This window comes from Periophthalmus magnuspinnatus, chromosome 4 (assembly GCF_009829125.3).
Source record: "Periophthalmus magnuspinnatus isolate fPerMag1 chromosome 4, fPerMag1.2.pri, whole genome shotgun sequence".
Lineage (NCBI taxonomy): Eukaryota > Metazoa > Chordata > Actinopteri > Gobiiformes > Gobiidae > Periophthalmus > Periophthalmus magnuspinnatus.
This window is the reverse complement of record NC_047129.1, coordinates 8,185,028-8,203,040: the sequence shown is the minus strand read 5'-3', so window position 1 is coordinate 8,203,040 and position 18,013 is coordinate 8,185,028. Positions and strand designations below refer to the sequence as shown.

The 18,013-nt window shown below is 42.5% G+C and overlaps 1 protein-coding gene across 1 annotated transcript; it reads left to right on the top strand.

The window, feature by feature from the left end:
* The first annotated feature begins 1,667 nt into the window (after window positions 1–1,667).
* LOC117394078 (cytochrome P450 2J4-like) lies at window positions 1,668–13,922 on the top strand. Its single transcript, XM_033992100.2, has 9 exons — window positions 1,668–1,895; window positions 2,041–2,206; window positions 2,725–2,877; window positions 3,333–3,493; window positions 3,854–4,030; window positions 4,430–4,568; window positions 4,663–4,850; window positions 13,209–13,350; window positions 13,536–13,922. Exons 1-9 carry the CDS (start codon window positions 1,704–1,706, stop codon window positions 13,709–13,711), a joined length of 1,494 nt encoding a protein of 497 aa, XP_033847991.1. The 5' UTR covers window positions 1,668–1,703; the 3' UTR covers window positions 13,712–13,922.
* The last annotated feature ends 4,091 nt before the right edge of the window (window positions 13,923–18,013 follow it).

Genomic DNA, 18,013 nt, shown 5'->3' with positions numbered 1-18,013 from the left:
CTTCACCTATCACAGGCTGATACTCCTCATTCTCATCCTTTTCCTCATCTGAAAGCTCCAAATCTGAATCTCCCTCTACTATCCAGTATAGAATCCTCTCTGCTTCACTTCTTTCACCTACAACAATGTGCAGTCATTAAATACATTAAAATGGTCCTGGTGTCCACTACAGTTGACATTCATTAAATGCCTGTTATTTCAAAACAGAAATAATTAAACTGTTTTCAGATGTAAAAATGTTGTTCTTAACATGTTTATGAACAAGAAAATATATACCGTAATTATCATGGTAAAAATAGCAATAGATAAAGAATATTTGACTTACCTCTCCTCTTTCCATAAAATGTGGTTGTTGGTATGGCAGCCATCTTGATAGAGGAAAACAGTACAGTTCCCAGCATGCAAACCCATCACATGACACATCACTGGAAAGCCCAGGATGTCCCCTACAGAATACTGTAGGACTTGGGAGGGTTACTCCAAATACTTAAGAAAGATACAGGTGAACAAAATGTCCATTGTAAAGGACACAAATGAATGGGCCGGGTCTCAGGATATATAGGACCACTGACTGATTGTAGACACCTGCGATGCTAATTATTGGACACACCTTGGATTAACATGTCCCTTTGGTCACATTATTTTCAGTCTTTTCTAGGGATACCATCATTTTTGTCCAGGCCTGTTTCATGAGTTTATTTTTTTAAATAATTCTTTTGAAGCATGGTTGAAAAGCAATGTCTGACTTAAATTTCATAGAATTTTTAAGCATTACTTTTGTCAGATTCAAGTTATTTCTGTGACAATTATGAGTTTTTCTTTCATTAACCAAAGTGTACCAACAATTTTGTCCATGTGTGTAACGTTCAAGGTCCAAAAAAAAACATTTAATTAGCATCACAAACATCACAAAGCAACACCTTTATGTTCAGACTCATGAAGACATAAGATAAAGTTTTACAGGCAGCTTTGAAAAACAAAATTGTTACTTGGACATTTCATCAAATTGTTACTTGGACATTTCATTAGTCATTCCAAACAATGCAGATAAGATATCAGTTTAACTTGAATTTGTACAAATTTAAAAATCATATTTATTATTCTTTATTCAGAGTGTTTTGAAGCTTTATTTTATATTTCTCTTGCGAGTCTGTGACAAATGCCAACCTACATTCTCCCTGAACTTGAACAAACCCTGGGAACAGTCACGCAAAAATCTCTGTTATCTACCCAATGTGAACTTTGCTACCTTCTCCTTTCACCCTCTTCTGAGTGCCTACTCACCATTATGCAATGTTAGCTGTGGCTTAGTCTCAGATTATACACCTTGAATGTATTGTATTAGAGTTTAAATCATCTACTATATAAAAGACGTCAGCTTTTCTAAAACTGACAAGTATGTAAGTAAGTAGGTAATGCTAAAAGGTAATTCAAAATAACTGCAAACACTAATACATATTGTTATGTATAATGTATATGTATAATTATACTTATCTTTATATTATTTTACTTTGTATTATGATCTAAGTATACAAACATTGCATGCAATATAATCGACCACTGCTATCTAAAACAAACCTCAGACAAATTTATGTTATGTTGGGGGTCATACCCAAAGCCCAAGTAGGTGGAGCTCAGTAGGTTGCATAATACTCAGTAAAGTTTTTCTCTGTAGGAGTACAGGAATCTCTCTATGTTTCAAGATGTGGCTCGACAGTTTCCTGCTAAGTTTGGATTTTAAATCAATTGCACTATTTCTGGTGCTTTTCATCCTAATTGCAGATTATGTTAAAAACAGGAATCCTCCGAATTACCCCCCTGGACCACGGGCTCTGCCTTTACTGGGAAACTTTTTTGATTCTGACCCCAACTTTCCACATTTGAGCTTTTCCAAGGTGAGCTACAGTATGATTTTTGCACATTTTCACTCAATTATTAGTTTGACACACTCCCACACTAATATTTAACACAAATGTTAATGAATCTATAAACTGCAATTGGCACTGCATCCTGTGGTTTACAGTTATTGTTTATACACAGTTGGCCGAAATCTATGGAAATGTCTTCAGCTTTCGATTTGGCAGCGAGAAGCTTGTGTTTGTCTGTGGATACAAGATGGTGAAGGAAGCCTTAGTGAACCAAGCCGACATCTTTGTGGATCGTCCCTTCAGCCCAATGGCCGATAGGTTCTACTCATCAACAGGAGGTCAGGACCTACCTACGATGTTGTGCACCAATCAAATATTATTTTATACTGAGTGAGGGAGCTTTTGTCCTCAAGGCTACAGCAGGGAAAGAATAAAATATTAAAATTTCAGTGAGTTTGGCAAGGACAAAATAGTAGAATAGATACTAGATCACAGCACCTCTAAACCAGCTCATTTAGGCTTCCGTCTGGTCAAAAAGAATCAGTCAAAAGAGATGATAGAAAGTGTACCTGCCTTTGGGAGCAAAAGATGAATGAATACACTCCTTCTTACTGCACACTCCTATAGGGCATTGTTTTCTTGTTTATTTTGTTATAATAGGGAATGTTTTACAAAGTCAAGGGCTAAAAAGTAATAAATGAAATGCACAGTCTAATTTTATTACTGTAGTGTGACTTGATGAAGAGGTAAATGCCATAAATTGTTTTTTGTATACCAAGTCAAACTTTCAGCATTTAAAACATATCAGAATCTTGTGTGAAATATTATGAATGAACTACTAATAATTATGCTACAGGAGGTCTCTTCATGAGCAATGGCGAGAAGTGGAAAAAACAGAGGCGTTTTGCTTTGTCTACGTTAAGGAGCTTCGGCCTGGGTAAAAGTACCATGGAGCAGTGCATCCGCGAGGAGATCCAGTACCTGCAAGAAGAGATACAAAGTCACAAAGGTATTCCATGCATAAAATGATATGCACATTAGCAGAGAGTTTGCATACCTACCTCTCACTCACGTCTATTTGTTACTAAGGAGATGCGCAACACTCAATTCTGATTTTGATAGATTGCGTTTTCATTAAGACACAATTTTGAAGACATTTAAAAAAAAAAAAAAAAACAGACCATAAAATGTAATTTTCGACACATCACTTTAGAAGTTCACCATCTATCACCCTTGTGGGTAGGAGGGTTGAAATTTTGTTCTATTTATTTAATATTTTTTCAGTATCAATACGACAAGTGAGTACTAAGTATATGTCTGTTTTGTTAAAACCAAGTTGGACAACAACAAATAACAAACATATTCTTATTTAAAAAAAAGTTTAAATAAATAATTATACTTTCTCTTTGTGTCAGCACTGTGACTAACTGTATTCTGATTTAAAATATCTATTTTCTTCTCCAGGGGAGCCGTTCAGACCCGCTGGCCTTTTCAATAATGCTGTGTCCAACATTATCTGTCAGCTGGTGATGGGGAAACGCTTTGACTACAGCGACCATAGATTTCAGACTATGCTCCATTACTTGGCTGATACTCTTTATCTAGAAGGCACAATGTGGGCTCAAGTAAGAGTCAGACTGTTGTCCAACAAATATACAAAAAAACTAAACTAAACATTAAACCTTTGGACATTAAAACAAACAACAGGAACAAGAAAATACTGTCACTCTCAGATGAAAAAGTCAGTATTCTTCAATTCAATTTTAATTAAAGATAATATATGACATGAAAAATGTTCTAAAGCAAAATTAGCAAAATTAGTTTAACTTGACCATTGATATATTGATAATTTCCAAAATATTCCAAGTAGATGTATCCAACTACATCATAAAAGTATGGATTGTGTCTGTCCCCGAACACTTAAACAGTACAGGCCTAGAATAATGTGATTTCTTCGTGATTATGTCTTGTGTTTTTATTGACAGCTATACGAGTCTTTTGCCTGGCTGATGAAGCACTTGCCTGGTCCACACAATAGAATGTTTGAGGATGTTGTGAAGATCCATGAGTTCATCTCTGAGGAGGTTGAGAACCACAAGAAGGACCTGGACCCCAGTAACCCCCGCGACTATATTGATTCCTTCATAATTGAGATGAAAAACGTGAGTTCATGCCAATACTTTTACATCCATAACGCAATATATATTTGGACAAAAAGAGACCATCGTATTTTTTACTTTCTGATATGATAGCAATATATATATATATATATATATATATATATATATATATATATATATATATATATATATATATATATATATATATATATATATATATATATATATATTTTTTTTTTTTACCCCAAAAAAGATTCCCAGTCCAAGTTCATAGTTACATCATAGTAGTATATTATTGTTTGTTTGTTTATTTTATTAAGTGGAGAAAAACTACAATCTTTGGCTAACATTTTAGTTAGAAAGGAATGTACAGTTTTGCAAAATATATTGACATACATCTTTACAGTCGCAGAAACATTTGAAATTATGGTGTCTTGGCAGAATAAAGACTCTGATGCTGGTTTTGATGAGACCAATTTGGCTTATTGTGCCATGGACCTTTTCTTGGCTGGAACAGAGACCACCTCCACCACTCTACAGTGGACCTTGATTTACCTCATAAAGCACCCTGAAGTGCAGGGTAAGGAACTTCAGAGTAGTTGTGGATTTACATAAGCATAAAGTCTTTTATTTAAAATAAATGATTTTAATAAATTTCTATGTTACCTTTTCAGAAAAGGTCCAGGAAGAAATAGACAGCGTGATTGGACAGAATCGTTTGCCCACGATGGCAGACCGGGCCAACCTGCCATACACTGATGCAGTCGTCCATGAGATCCAGAGAATAGGAAACATAGTGCCCCTAAATGGCATGAGAATGGCCTCTAAAGATACCACTCTGGGAGGATACTTCATTCCAAAGGTACAGTAATTGGTTGTACTATTTGGGTCAGTGGATGCCATATTTGTGTAAACCTATCAGAGGAATGATGAAGTGTCATTCTTATCTTCTCAAGTTTAAGAAAATATAAAACATCCCTAAGTCACTGTGTACATTATGGAGGCTGTGGGGACATCCATTTCAGTAAAATTACCCTCCTTTCAAGAAGGGTCATAAAAGCTTGGGACACGTGGACTGTAGCGTGGACGCGGAGGGAAGGAGGAAGCTGAACTGTACTGCGGACGGGACCCAGGAAGCGAGGAAAGAGTTTCCAGGAGTCAGTTTTAAGAGGGATATTTTTGGACGAAAGCCACACTGACTGACCTGGCTGATATTTGGGGGTGCGGTGCTGGTCTGCAGCTGCCTTCGTCCTGGCCCCAGATTGGACAAGAGCTGCTCTGGTCCTTCCCCAGAACCTGTGGCAGCGTTGGAGGTGGTGTTGCATGGAAGGTACCGCCAGGTCCTTTTCCTCCGACAATCCACAGCAGGAATGTGCTCCAGGCAGAGGGGTTAGAGGATACCACACAGCGTAATGCCGTCTCCAAGTCCTGATTAGCCTGCTCGGTCTATGAAAACCAGAAGTGAGACTCACAGATGGGCCCAGACCCTCTCAGAAGGAGCGCCAAACTTGGGATGTGAATTGGGTCCCTTGCTCTGAGACTATATCCACCGGAATCCTGTGGATTCGGAATACATGGTTGGTTATTTGGTCAGCCGTCTCCTTGGCGGTCAGGAGCTTCAGTAGGGTGACGAAATGGGCTGCCTTGGAGAAATGGTCAACAATAGTGAGGATGACTTTTACCTTGAGATGGCAGAAGACCCATCACAAAGTCCACTGCCACGTGGGACCATGGTCGTTTTGGGACTGGAAGCGGTTGGAGCAAACTGGAGGGTGGCCAATGGGAGGCTTTACCCCTGGCACGCACCTAGCACGCTGAGACATAGGCCCTGGTGTCTGTGTTGACGGTGGGCCACCAGAAGTGACGTCTCAAGAGGGAGAGTGTGCGGTTTACCCCTGGATGGCAGGTGAACCGAGAGCAGTGAACCCATTCCAATATCTTGGAGCGGACAGGATCTGGAACGAAGAGTGCCAGGTGGGCCATTACCTGGATCAGGATGGGTGCGTTGAGCCTCCTGGACCAGGTCCTCAATCTCCCAGTGGACAGCCGCAACCAAACAGGTAGGAGATATGATGGGCTCCGGAGAGGTGATAGTATCCTCCTGGGAGAACTGGCGTGAGAGTGCATCCGGCTTGATGTTACGGGATTACGGGCGATAGGTGAGTATAAAGTAGAATCTACAAAAAAATTGTGACCAGCAGGCTTGACGGGAATTTAAGCGTTTGGTGGATTGAATGTAAAATAGATTATTGTGATCTGTCCAAACCAGAAAAGGATGCTCCACCCCCTCCAACCAGTGACGCCGCTCTTCCAGGGCAAGTTTGACTGCCAGCAGTTCTCGATCCCCCACAGGAAATGAGGAAATGCGACGAGAGAAAAAGGCACAGGGGTTTAATCGATTGTGGGGTTCAAACCTTTGGCAGAGGACTGCCCCAACACCAGTGTCTGAGGCATCCACCTCCACAACAAACTGGCGGGAGGGGTCGGGGATCAAGTCCCTGATGAAACGCCTGTACAAGTTGGCAAACTTTGTAATTGTTTTCTGTTGGTAGACGTAGGCCAGTCAGTAACCGCTTTAATCTTTTGTGGATCAGCGTTTACCTGTCCATGCCCCACAATAAACCCCAGGAAACTGACCTTATCCGAGTGGAACTCACACTGCCTTGGGCACTCTGCCTTGACATAAAATTTATTCCCCTGTCAACGGTGGAGGACTTTGCGCACGTGGTGTTGGTGTTCCTGTGGGGACTTAGAAAAGATCAGAATATCAAGGTATCAAGGAAATCAAGGTATATGGCTAGGGAAATCAGAGATTTTAGGTCAGGTGAGTCATCACGAGAAACCTGTTCATCCTTTAATTTTTCATTCACGAAGACCACCATTACTGCGCTGTCGGTCCAATCCACCTCCGCCGCTAGTGTCCAGAACTCAATGGTGTAATCTGCCACAGACCTGGATCCCTGAACAAGGCTTAGTAGGCGGAGAGAGGCGTCAGCTTGATAGCGCGGGTGATCGAATACCAGTTTGAACTCACTCACAAAAGCATCAAAAGTCACATGGTCTATAACAGTGTTAGAAAATTTATCCTCTGCCCATTGGAGTGCTCTCTCCGTCAGTAATCCACACATGTATCGTATTTTAGCAGTGTCAGATGTAAAGCTGGCTGGACGTTCTTGAAACATGGAGGTCCATTGAAAAAGGAAACCCTGATAGAGGCTGGGCTGACCTGAATATGGGTCCGGATCAGTGCGCCTCTCAATTCCGGAGGTCGCGGCGCCGCGGTGGTCTGGCGGGAACTGAGTGCGGGAGAGTGAGCAAAGCAGAGATCTGGTTGGAGAGCTGGGAAACTTGCTTTGTTTGTTCATGTTGCCAAGTCAAATTTTTTAAAAGTCACAAAGAGCAAAAACATGAACTGAGCCAAGCAGAGTTGTATCACAAGGGATACATGGACGATCTGAGGCTGAGTGTCAGGTCCTGGCTCCCATTATCCTACCCAGGTGCAGTTGATTGCAGATTATGTGCAGATGTGCATGGTAGGAGCCCAAATCTCCGCCCAGCTCCAGGCTCAGATACAGAAGGGAGGGGGGAAAATAGTTCAAAAAATGGCAGGACAGACAATAACACTTGAAATTATTGAAAAAACTGTCAACTGTCAGTTCATCAGACAGTCTCACCAAGATCTCCCTTCCAAAGAGCTTTAATAAAGTCAAGAGAATTTTGAGTGACTAACCAATATAGTTGAAAATTTACATACACATATAAAAAGACACACACTTTTTTTTCTCATTGCCTGACAGGAAATCAACCTAAACTTTTCCTGTATTAGGGCAGTTAGGATTGCCAAAATAATTTCTATTCGCTAAATGCCAGAATAATGAGAGACGGCTTTTTAAGACAATTTTTCATTACTTTCTTCAAAGTCAGAAGTTTACATACAGTACTATTACTATGCATTTAAACAATTTGGGAGAACACAAATGATGAGGTCATGTCTCTGGAAGCTTCTGATTCAGGTTTACTGACAATATTTGACTTAAATAGAGACACACCTGTGGATGTATTTGAAGGCACACCTAAAACACTCTGCTTCTTTGTGTAACATCTTGTTGGCTGAGTCAAAAGAAATCAGCCAAGAAATCAGGAAGAGAATTGTGGACTTGCACAAGTCTGATTCATCCTTGGGTGCAATTTCCAGATGCCCGAATGTGCCATGTTCATCTGTTCAAACAAGTATACACAAGTATAAATACTATGGGAATGTCCAGCTATCATACTGCTGAGGAAGGAGGCCAGTTCTGTGTCCCAGAGATAAATGTGCTTTGGTTCAAAATATGCATATTAACACAAGCATGTGAAGATGCTGCTGAAGCTGGTAAGAATGTGTTTATTGTACCATTATCCACAGTGAAACGAGTACTGTATTGGCATGGGCTGAAAGGCCACTCTGCTTGGAAGAAGCCATTACTCCAAAAGAAACATAAAAAGCCAGATTACAGTTTGCAAATGCACACAGGGACAAAAATCTTAATTTTTGGAGACATTTCCTGTGGTCCGACAAAACTAAAATTGAACTGCTTGGCCATAATGAGTATCATTATGTTTGGAGGAAAACGGGAAAGGCATGTGCGAGTAAGGCAGCCTAAAACTAGGCTCAGTTACATCAGTTCTGTCTGGAGGAATGGGTAAAAATTCCTGCGAACTATTGTGAGAAGCTTGTGGAAGGATACTCAAAATATTGACCCAAGTCATACAGTTTAAAGGCAATGGTACCAAATACTAATGAAATGGATGTAAGCGTCTGACTTTGTGTTTTGTCTGATTTCATGTCAGACAGTGAGAAAAAAAAGGATATTTTTATTTAGTGTATGTAAACTTTTGGTTTCAACTACATCTGATTATAGACTAATACAGTAGACCATTTCAAGGAGTGGATAAAAGTAAAGAATCAGTGACGGGAAGTTGCTATTAACAAAACAGCTGTCTCTGAAAAAATGGCTTTGGGAGAGAGAATTTTGCAGATAGTTGTTGAAAAGATGCAAAAACATTATCAAAAAAAATCTTTAAAAGTCTGTTTGCCAAGATAAGCTAATCAGCCAGAGAAAGAGGAAAAAATATTTGTTGCTAAAGGGGCATTGTGCAAATAAATTTGCGAACCAAAGTAACATCTAAATTGAGTCCAAACCGTATTTTAACAATACTGTTCTTTAAGTAAATTTTAGTAGGGAATTGTATGGGTGAATATAACAAGGCTGCAAGAGGAAACAGTTTCAGATTGAAGGCCAATATTTAAAAGTCTTATATTGGAGGCCCCATAATCAAATAAACTCATCCCTCCCAATAGAGACTTTGGAGGGATGAGAAACTTTCTTACCCCCAAAAAAATCTGGACAGGACAAGGGGAATGCACTGGAATAAGAACAAAAACTGAGAGAAGACATTCATTTTGATTCATTTTGTGTAACCTTAATTCCAAGATGTTAAGAGCTGTCATAAGCCACTTTAAAAGGAAAGTTTAGTAAGAAGAGGTCACCTTTTCTTAAATTAAGTTTGTATCATGATAACTGTCCAAAGTCTGAAAGAAGACACAAAACAGCAGGTATTGATGTATTTAGATTTGATACATACAAAAGTAAATCATCTGCATATAATGAAGCATTTGTCTCTAGACCTTGCTTATGTATGCCTCTGATTTCTGGGTTGGAGCGAATAGTATTAGCCAAGGACTCAATAGCTAAAGCAAAAAGCTGAGGACCCAGAGGGCATCCCTGTCTAGTAGGGCAATGCAACAAAAAATAAGCAGAACAAGAGTGATTGGTCCTAATGAACTCTAATAATAAATAAATAATAAATAAATAATAATAATGGATAATATTCCTGCCATTAGGGTCTGAGATTATTTTATTGGAAAACAAAGGGAACAGATTTGTGCAAAAGAATCAGAATCAGAAGACTTTTATTGCCATAGTCTGTGAACACAGTTCACAAACTAGGAACTTGATTCGGTGAAAAAGTGCAACATAAACACACTGAATAAATACAAATAAAAATAAGGGCATGCACAAAGTTAAAAAGATATGCTTAAAAAAAAATCAAATAAAATACTTAAGGGAGAAAATATGTACAACAGCAGCATCAGAACAACAGTGCAAAGTGGCTTATTAAAGTGACCGGTGTTATTAAGTGTCCAGTTTAGTGCAGATATTATTAAGAGTTCATGAGACAAACGGCAGAGGGGAAGAAACTGTTCTTATGGCGAGAGGTTCTGGTCCCAATGGACCGTAGCCTCCTGCCAGAGGGAAGTGGCTCAAATAGTCCATGTCCAGGGTGAGAAGTGTCAGCTGCTATACGGCCTGCTCGCCCCCGAGTCCTGGAGACGTACAGGTCCTGTATAGATGGAAGGCTGCAGCCAATCACCTTCTCAGCAGAGCGCACAATGCGCTGCAGTCTCTGTCTGTCCCTGGCAGTGGCCCCAGCGAACCACACAGTGATGGAGGAGGTGAGGATGGACTCAATGATGGAAGTGTAAAACTGCACCATCATCTGGACTGGCAGCTTGAGTTTCCTCAGCTGCCGCAGGTGGAACATCCTCTGCTGGGCTTTCTTGATGAGGGAGCTGATGGTCGGCTCCCACTTGAGATCCTGGGTGATGCAGGTGCCCAGGAAGCGGAAAGAGTCCACAGTGGTGATGGGGGAGTCCGTCAGGGTGAGGGGAGGCAGGGGGGCTGTGACTTTCCTGAAGTCCACAATCATCTCCACTGTCTTCTGGGCGTTGAGCTCCAGGTTGTTGCTGCTGCACCAGGACACCAGCCGGTCCACCTCCCTCCTGTAGGCAGACTCATCGCTGTCCGAGATGAGTCCGATGAGGGTGGTGTCATCCGCAAACTTGACCAGTTTGACGGAGTCGTGGCTGGAGGTGCAGCAGTTGGTGTACAGGGAGAAGAGCAGAGGAGAAAGTACACAGCCCTGTGGAGATCCTGTGCTGATAGTCCGAGTGTCCGAGACATTCTTCCCCAGCCGCACGCGCTGTCTCCTGTCCGTCAGGAAGTCAGTGATCCACCTGCAGGTGGAGTCAGGCACGTTGAGCTGAGCGAGCTTGTCCTGGAGCAGAGCAGGGAGGATGGTGTTGAATGCAGAGCTGAAGTCCACAAACAGGATCCTGGCGTAGGTTCCCGGGGAGTTCAGATGCTGGAGGATGAAGTGAAGGGCCAGGTTAATGGCGTCGTCCACAGACCGATTGGCTCTGTAGGCAAACTGCAGAGGGTCCAGGAGGGGGAAGGTGAGGGACTTGAGGTGGTGCAGGACCAGGCGCTCAAATGACTTCATGACTACAGACGTCAGCGCCACAGGTCTGTAGTCATTAAGTCCAGTGATCCTGGGCTTCTTGGGGACGGGGACAATGGTGGACAGCTTGAAGCAGGCTGGGACATGACATGACTCCAGGGAGGTGTTAAAAATGTCCGTGAAGACAGGAGCCAGTTCCTCAGCACAGTGTCTAAGGGTGGAAGGAGAGACACCGTCTGGGCCCGCTGCCTTACGGGGATTCTGCTTCCTGAAAAGCTTAGTCACATCCTGCTCCACAACTGTGAGGGCAGTGGGGGAGGAGGGGGGGGTCCAAGGTGGGTTTGGAGGTAATGTCCATGATGGTGGGGGAGGAGGGGGAGGGGTGTGAAACTTCAAACCTCGCATAAAAGCCGTTCAACTTTTCTGCTAGTTGTTTGTTGTCCACGGCGGGAGGGGCTTTGGGCCTGTAGTTGGTGATTTGCCTAAGCCCTCTCCAGACAGAAGCAGAGTCGTTGGTGGAGAATTGCTGCTCCAGACGTGTATTGTACTTCGCTTTAGCCTTTTCCACCTCTTTGCTAAACGCATACTTGCAACGCCTGTAGCCTTCACGATCTCCTGCCCTGAAAGCCATCTCCTTTTCCCTCCTCAAATGTCTAAGTCTGGGTGTGAACCAGGGTTTGTCGTTGTTAAAAGTCACCCTGGTGCATGATGGAATGATGTCCTCACAGAACTGAATGTATGATGTCACAGTGTCTGTGTACTCATCCAAACTGTCTGTGGCAGCCTTGAACACATCCCAGTCTGTAGTGTCCAAACACGTGCGAAGCTCCTCCACAGCCTCACTGGTCCACTTCTTAGAAGTTCTCACAGCAGGTTTGGAGAGTTTCAGCCGTTGTTTGTATGCAGGGATGAGGTGAACCATGACGTGATCAGAGAACCCTAGAGCAGCGCGGGGCACGGCTCTGTAGGCTCCGCTGACTGTTGTGTAACAGTGATCCAGCGTCTTCTGCTCTCTCGTCGGGCATTTAATAAACTGTTTATATTTGGGCAGCTCCTGGCTCAGATTTCCCTTATTAAAACCCCCCAGGATGATCAGTAAAGAGTCCGGGAAGGTTCGCTCCACATTCAGAATCTGCTCCGCGAGCACGCGCTGGGCCTCGTGCGTGTCCGCGCACGGAGGGATGTAAACAGCGGCCAGAATGAATGAAGTTAACTCACGTGGAGAATAGAAAGGCCTACAGTTAATGAAAAGATATTCCACGGCGGGAGAGCAGTGTTGGGAGATCACAGTCACATCCGTACACCAGGCGTTGTTGATGTAGAAACAGACACCTCCACCTTTCGTCTTTCCCCCGGAGAGTCCCCGTTGTCTGTCCGCGCGGAGGAGTTGGAATCCCTCCAGTTGAAGCGCACAGTCTGGGATACGCTCGTTGAGCCATGTCTCCGTAAAGCATAAGACGCAAGAGGAAGATAAGTCTTTGTTTCTCCTCATCAGCAGCGCCAGTTCGTTCGTCTTGTTGCTGAGTGAGCGAACGTTAGACAGGAAAATTCCAGGTAGGGGCGTGCGAGCGTCGCGTCTCCGGAGGCGCACCAAGGCCCCTGCCCGCTTTCCTCGTCTTCGGCGTCTCACTCTTTTGGCCAAAGAGTAAACAAAATCTACTGCAGGTACTAAAAAGACTGGCAGTAGACAGGAGTTGACAACAGGAGTTGTTGTTCTGATTGTTAAGAGCTCTTCACGGGTGTAAGAGCACGCAGACACAGAAGAAACACACAAAAAAAAAAAACACACAGCACACCAAATCACCAGGGCGACCGTACGTGGTGCCATCTTGGATAATACAGCATAATGGCTGTACCTCAAGCAGGCAATCAGGAGGAGCACCTTCCACAGAAAAAGTTATAGTGTACTTTTAAGTAGGCCTGTTTTTCTGTGTTACAGGGGACCAGCATCATGCCCATGCTACATTCTGTGCTCTTTGACAAGACTGAGTGGGAAACTCCAGACACTTTTAATCCTGGACACTTCCTGGACAAAGACGGAAAGTTTATAAAGAGAGACTCTCTGCTACCTTTCTCAGCAGGTAAACCACATTTGATTTCTCAGAGTTGATATGTAGAAGCAGGCTATTCAGACTGCTTGTTTACCCTCTAGTGGTACCATTGTAGTTTTTGAAGTTCATCTTTGGTCAGTATTTACAATACAATCTATGGTTACAATAGCCTAAGTAGGCCTATGGACTTATCACAATGGTTGTTGATTTTCCAGGGAAACGTGTGTGTCTTGGAGAGGGACTCGCTAAAATGGAACTGTTCCTGTTTATTGCTGGTTTGCTGCAGAAGTTTTCGTTTTACGTTTTGGACGGAGAGGAGCTGAGGACTGATGGAGTGACTGGGGCCACACGTGTCCCGCACCCCTTCAAAGTTTGCGCTAAGGTCCGCTAGTTCCTGGCTGCAGCGCTATCTACAGCAGTGTCCAACCTGAAGCTCAGGAGATACCAGTAGCTCTTTAACCCCTTCCATGTAGCTCGCCAAGGGATTGTTTAATTATACATATTGTGCTGAATAACTAAAGTTGGATTAATTATCATTGTGAATGTATAATTTTGATGTCTAACTTTGTGCACTAATAAATGGATAACGGTTTATATTTAAAGGCATCTAACTGTACCCTATCTAAGGCTTGACAACAGTATCCAAGCACCCATGCTGCAGGCATGGGACCAAGCCCTGGGGTCACTGAAGTCAATGGGCTGTGCTCAGTGGTGCATGTTACGAGTTCAGCCTTTAGTGGCTAAGTACATCCAGCCCTGCCCTGCCCATAGACCATGCGCTGTTGAACTATCCTCCGAGACTTTGCACGACAAGAACAAGCAGAGCAGCCATGAAGGAGACAAGGGAATAATAAATAAATTACTAATTATAAATGATGATAATAATTTATGCTTCCAGGGAACTTCTGAACCATGTTCTAAACCTGTGGCTCATTCACAATAGTTGGGCTCATTTACATCGCTCACATTCATGTCGTACCATATGACCTCTCTAACCTATCAGTGCTTGAGCTTAGTTAGAGTGGACATACAGTGCATCTGGAACTAACGATTAAAAAGCATTTTTTAAGACAACAGACGGATTTTGAGCTGAGAAAAGTTTATGATCTGAAAATAAGTAAAAATTGCCACAAAATTCGACCTTTGTGAAAATTGTACAGTAAGGCAAATAACTATTTGAATACCCTGTGACTTTGCAAGTTCTCCCACTTTGAAATCATGAAGGGGTCTGAAATTTTCATCTTAGGTGCACGTCCAGCCATAATCTAAAAAAAAAAATCTGGAAATCACATTGTATGATTTTTAAAATAATTTATTTGTATGTTACTGCTGCAAATAAGTATTTGAACACGTGAGAAAATCAGTGTTAATATTTGGGACAGTAGCCTTTGTTTGCAATTACAGAGGTCAAATGTTTCCTGTAGTGTTTCACCAGGTTTGCACACACTGCAGGAGGGATTTTGGCCCACTCCTCCACACAGATCTTCTCTAGATCAGTCAGGTTTCTGGGCTGTTGCTGAGAAACACGGAGCTTGAGCTCCCTCCAAAGATTTCCTATTGGGTTTAGGTCTGGAGACTGGCTAGGCCACTCCAGAACCTTGATATGTTTCTTACGGAGCCACTCCTTGGTTATCCTGGCTGTGTGCTTCGGGTCATTGTCATGTGACCCAAAGCACACAGCCACAACCCATCTTCAATGCTCTAACTGAGGGAAGGAGGTTGTTCCCCAAAATCTCGCAATACATGGCCCGGGTCATCCTCTCCTTAATACAGTGCAGTCGTCCTGTCCCATGTACAGAACCCCCCCCTCTCCAAAGCATGATGTTTCCACCCCCATGCTTCACAGTAGGGATGGTGTTCTTTGGATGGTACTCATCATTCTTCTTCCTCCAAACACAGTGAGTGTAATTAAGACCAAAAAGTTCTACTTTAGTCTCATCTGACCACATGACTTTCTCCCATGACTCCTCTGGACCATCCAAATGGTCATTAGCGAACTTAAGATGGGCCTGGACATGTGCTGGTTTAAGCAGGGGAACCTTCCGTACCATGAATGATTTTAAACCATGACGTCTTAGTGTATTGCTAACAGTAACCTTGGAAATGGTGGTCCCAGCTCTTTCCAGGTCATTGACCAGCTCCTCCCGTGTAGATTTGGGTTGATTCCTGACCTTTCTTCTTGTTTCTTCCATTTCCTAATAATTGCTCCAACAGTGGATCTTGTGTCACCAAGCTGCTTGGCAATTGCCCTGTAGCCCTTTCCAGCCTTGTGGAGGTCTACAATTTTGTCTCTTGTGCATTTTGAGTTCTTTGGTCTTGGCCATGTTAGTAGTTGAAGTCTTACTGATTGTATGGGGTGGACAGGTGTCTTTATGCAGCTAACCTCAAACAAGTGCTTCTAATTTAGGATAAGTGGAGTGGAGGTGCACTTTTTAAAAGGTGGACTAACAGGTCTTTGAGGGTCAGACTTCTAGCTGATAGACAGGTGTTCAAATACTTGTTTGCAGCAGTAACATACAAATAAATTATTTAAAAAATCATACAATGTGATGATTGATGATTTCCAGATTTTTTTTGATTATGTCTCACACAGTGGACGTGCACCTGAGGTGAAAATTTCAGACCCCTCCATGATTTCTAAGTGGGAGAACTTACAAAATCACAGCGTGTTCAAATACTTATTTGCCTCACTGTAGGTGCCCTGTCAGCCGTTTGTGATTACATTGCTTTCTATGAGAAAAAAATTTTCGGCTACAGAAGGAATTTTTTCGTTGTAGTAACAATGAGTGGCCACTAATCCAAGTCGAGAAAAGCTCTAAACTAGCAATACCCTATCAAGTTATTTTAATAGATGCATAGATTCATGCATGGGACATGCATATTTGTTACTGCTAATGTGTAATAGTCAACATTGGGTCAATGGGCAAAGTGCTCATCTTCCCCTAACGCACTGCTGCCATCAAGCAGTATCCAAGCACCATGCTACAGATATGGGCCATATTTATAACTGCTAAAATGAATGGAAGTCAGGAGGAGGTCAGTGGGCGACCCCAACGAGATGGTGAATGAAGAGCGTGTCAGCATTAACAACAACATAATATCCAAGCACCCATATAATTTTTTTATGTAATTGAAGGTGCATTGCACTATCTTTAGCAAACGGTTGAAACAGTCTACAGGCTATATGTACAAAAAAATACCCATGTGAAGAAGTTTGAGCTTAATATGTTCACTGTTCAGTAATATAAATAAAATACATCAATTGTGAGAGCCAACATTGACTTAGGCCAACACTTTTGACCCCTGTACAATTAAAAAAAAACTGAAATAATTACTTCAGAGTGGCAGATAAATTTTTGTTTAATGATTTAATTCCTTTCTGCTGCAATTCGCTGTTAATCTGATTTGAAGTCAACCAACCCACCGTATTCCCAATGCACTTTATTTGTTTCTTTGGAAGTAAAACTGACCCAAGATCAATAGTAAACGATTCTGTGACTGGACATGGTGAGGAGCTGTGCACGTGTTTTCTGATGTCTGATTGGTCAACTCGGACATGTGCTCTGTGCTTCTCAAATTCAAAGTAATGGTGGTGGCCAGTGCATGAAAATATGTTTCACTCAGTCACACTTGGCCTGGTAACACAGGGAAAGTTGTGGCCTTAGGCCACTACGTTGCTAATCCACTGCATGGGACATACACTCACCTAAAGGATTATTAGGAACACCTGTTTAATTTCTCCTTAATGCAATTAACTAATCAACCAATCACATGGCAGTTGCTTCAATGCATTTAGGGGTGTGGTCCTGGTCAAGACAATCTCCTGAACTCCAACCTGAATGTCAGAATGGGAAAGAAAGGTGATTTAAGCAATTTTGAGCGTGGCATGGTTGTTGGTGCCAGACAGGCCGGTCTGAGTATTTCACAATCTGCTCAGTTACTGGGATTTTCACAACCCAATTCGCACAACCATTTCTAGGGTTTACAAAGAATGGTGTCAAAAGGGAAAAACATCCAGTATGCAGCAGTCCTGTGGGCGAAAATGCCTTGTTGATGCTAGAAGTCAGAGGAGAATGGGCCGAGTGATTCAAGCTGATAGAAGAGCAACACTGACTGAAATAACCAATCGTTACAACCGAGGAATGCAGCAAAGCATTTGTGAAGCCAAAACATGCACAACCTTGAGGCGGATGGGCTACAACAGCAGAAGACCCCACCGGGTACCACTCTCCACTACAAATAGGAAAAAGAGGCTACAATTTGCACGAGCTCACCAAAATTGGACAGTTGAAGACTGGAAAAATGTTGCCTGGTCTGATGAGTCTCGATTTCTGTTGAGACATTCAAATGGTAGAGTCAGAATTTGGCGTAAACAGAATGAGAACATTGCTCCATCATGCCTTGTTACCACTGTGCAGGCTGCTGGTGGTGGTGTAATGGTGTGGGGGATGTTTTCTTGGCACACTTTAGGTCCCTTAGTGCCAATTGGGCATCGTTTAAATGTCACGGGCTACCTGAACATTGTTTCTGACCATGTCCATCCCTTCATGACCACCATGTACTCATCCTCTGATGGCTACTTCCAGCAGGATAATGCACCATGTCATAAAGCTCGAATCATTTCAAATTGGTTTCTTGAACATGACAATGAGTTCACTGTACTACAATGGCCCCCACAGTCACCAGATCTCAA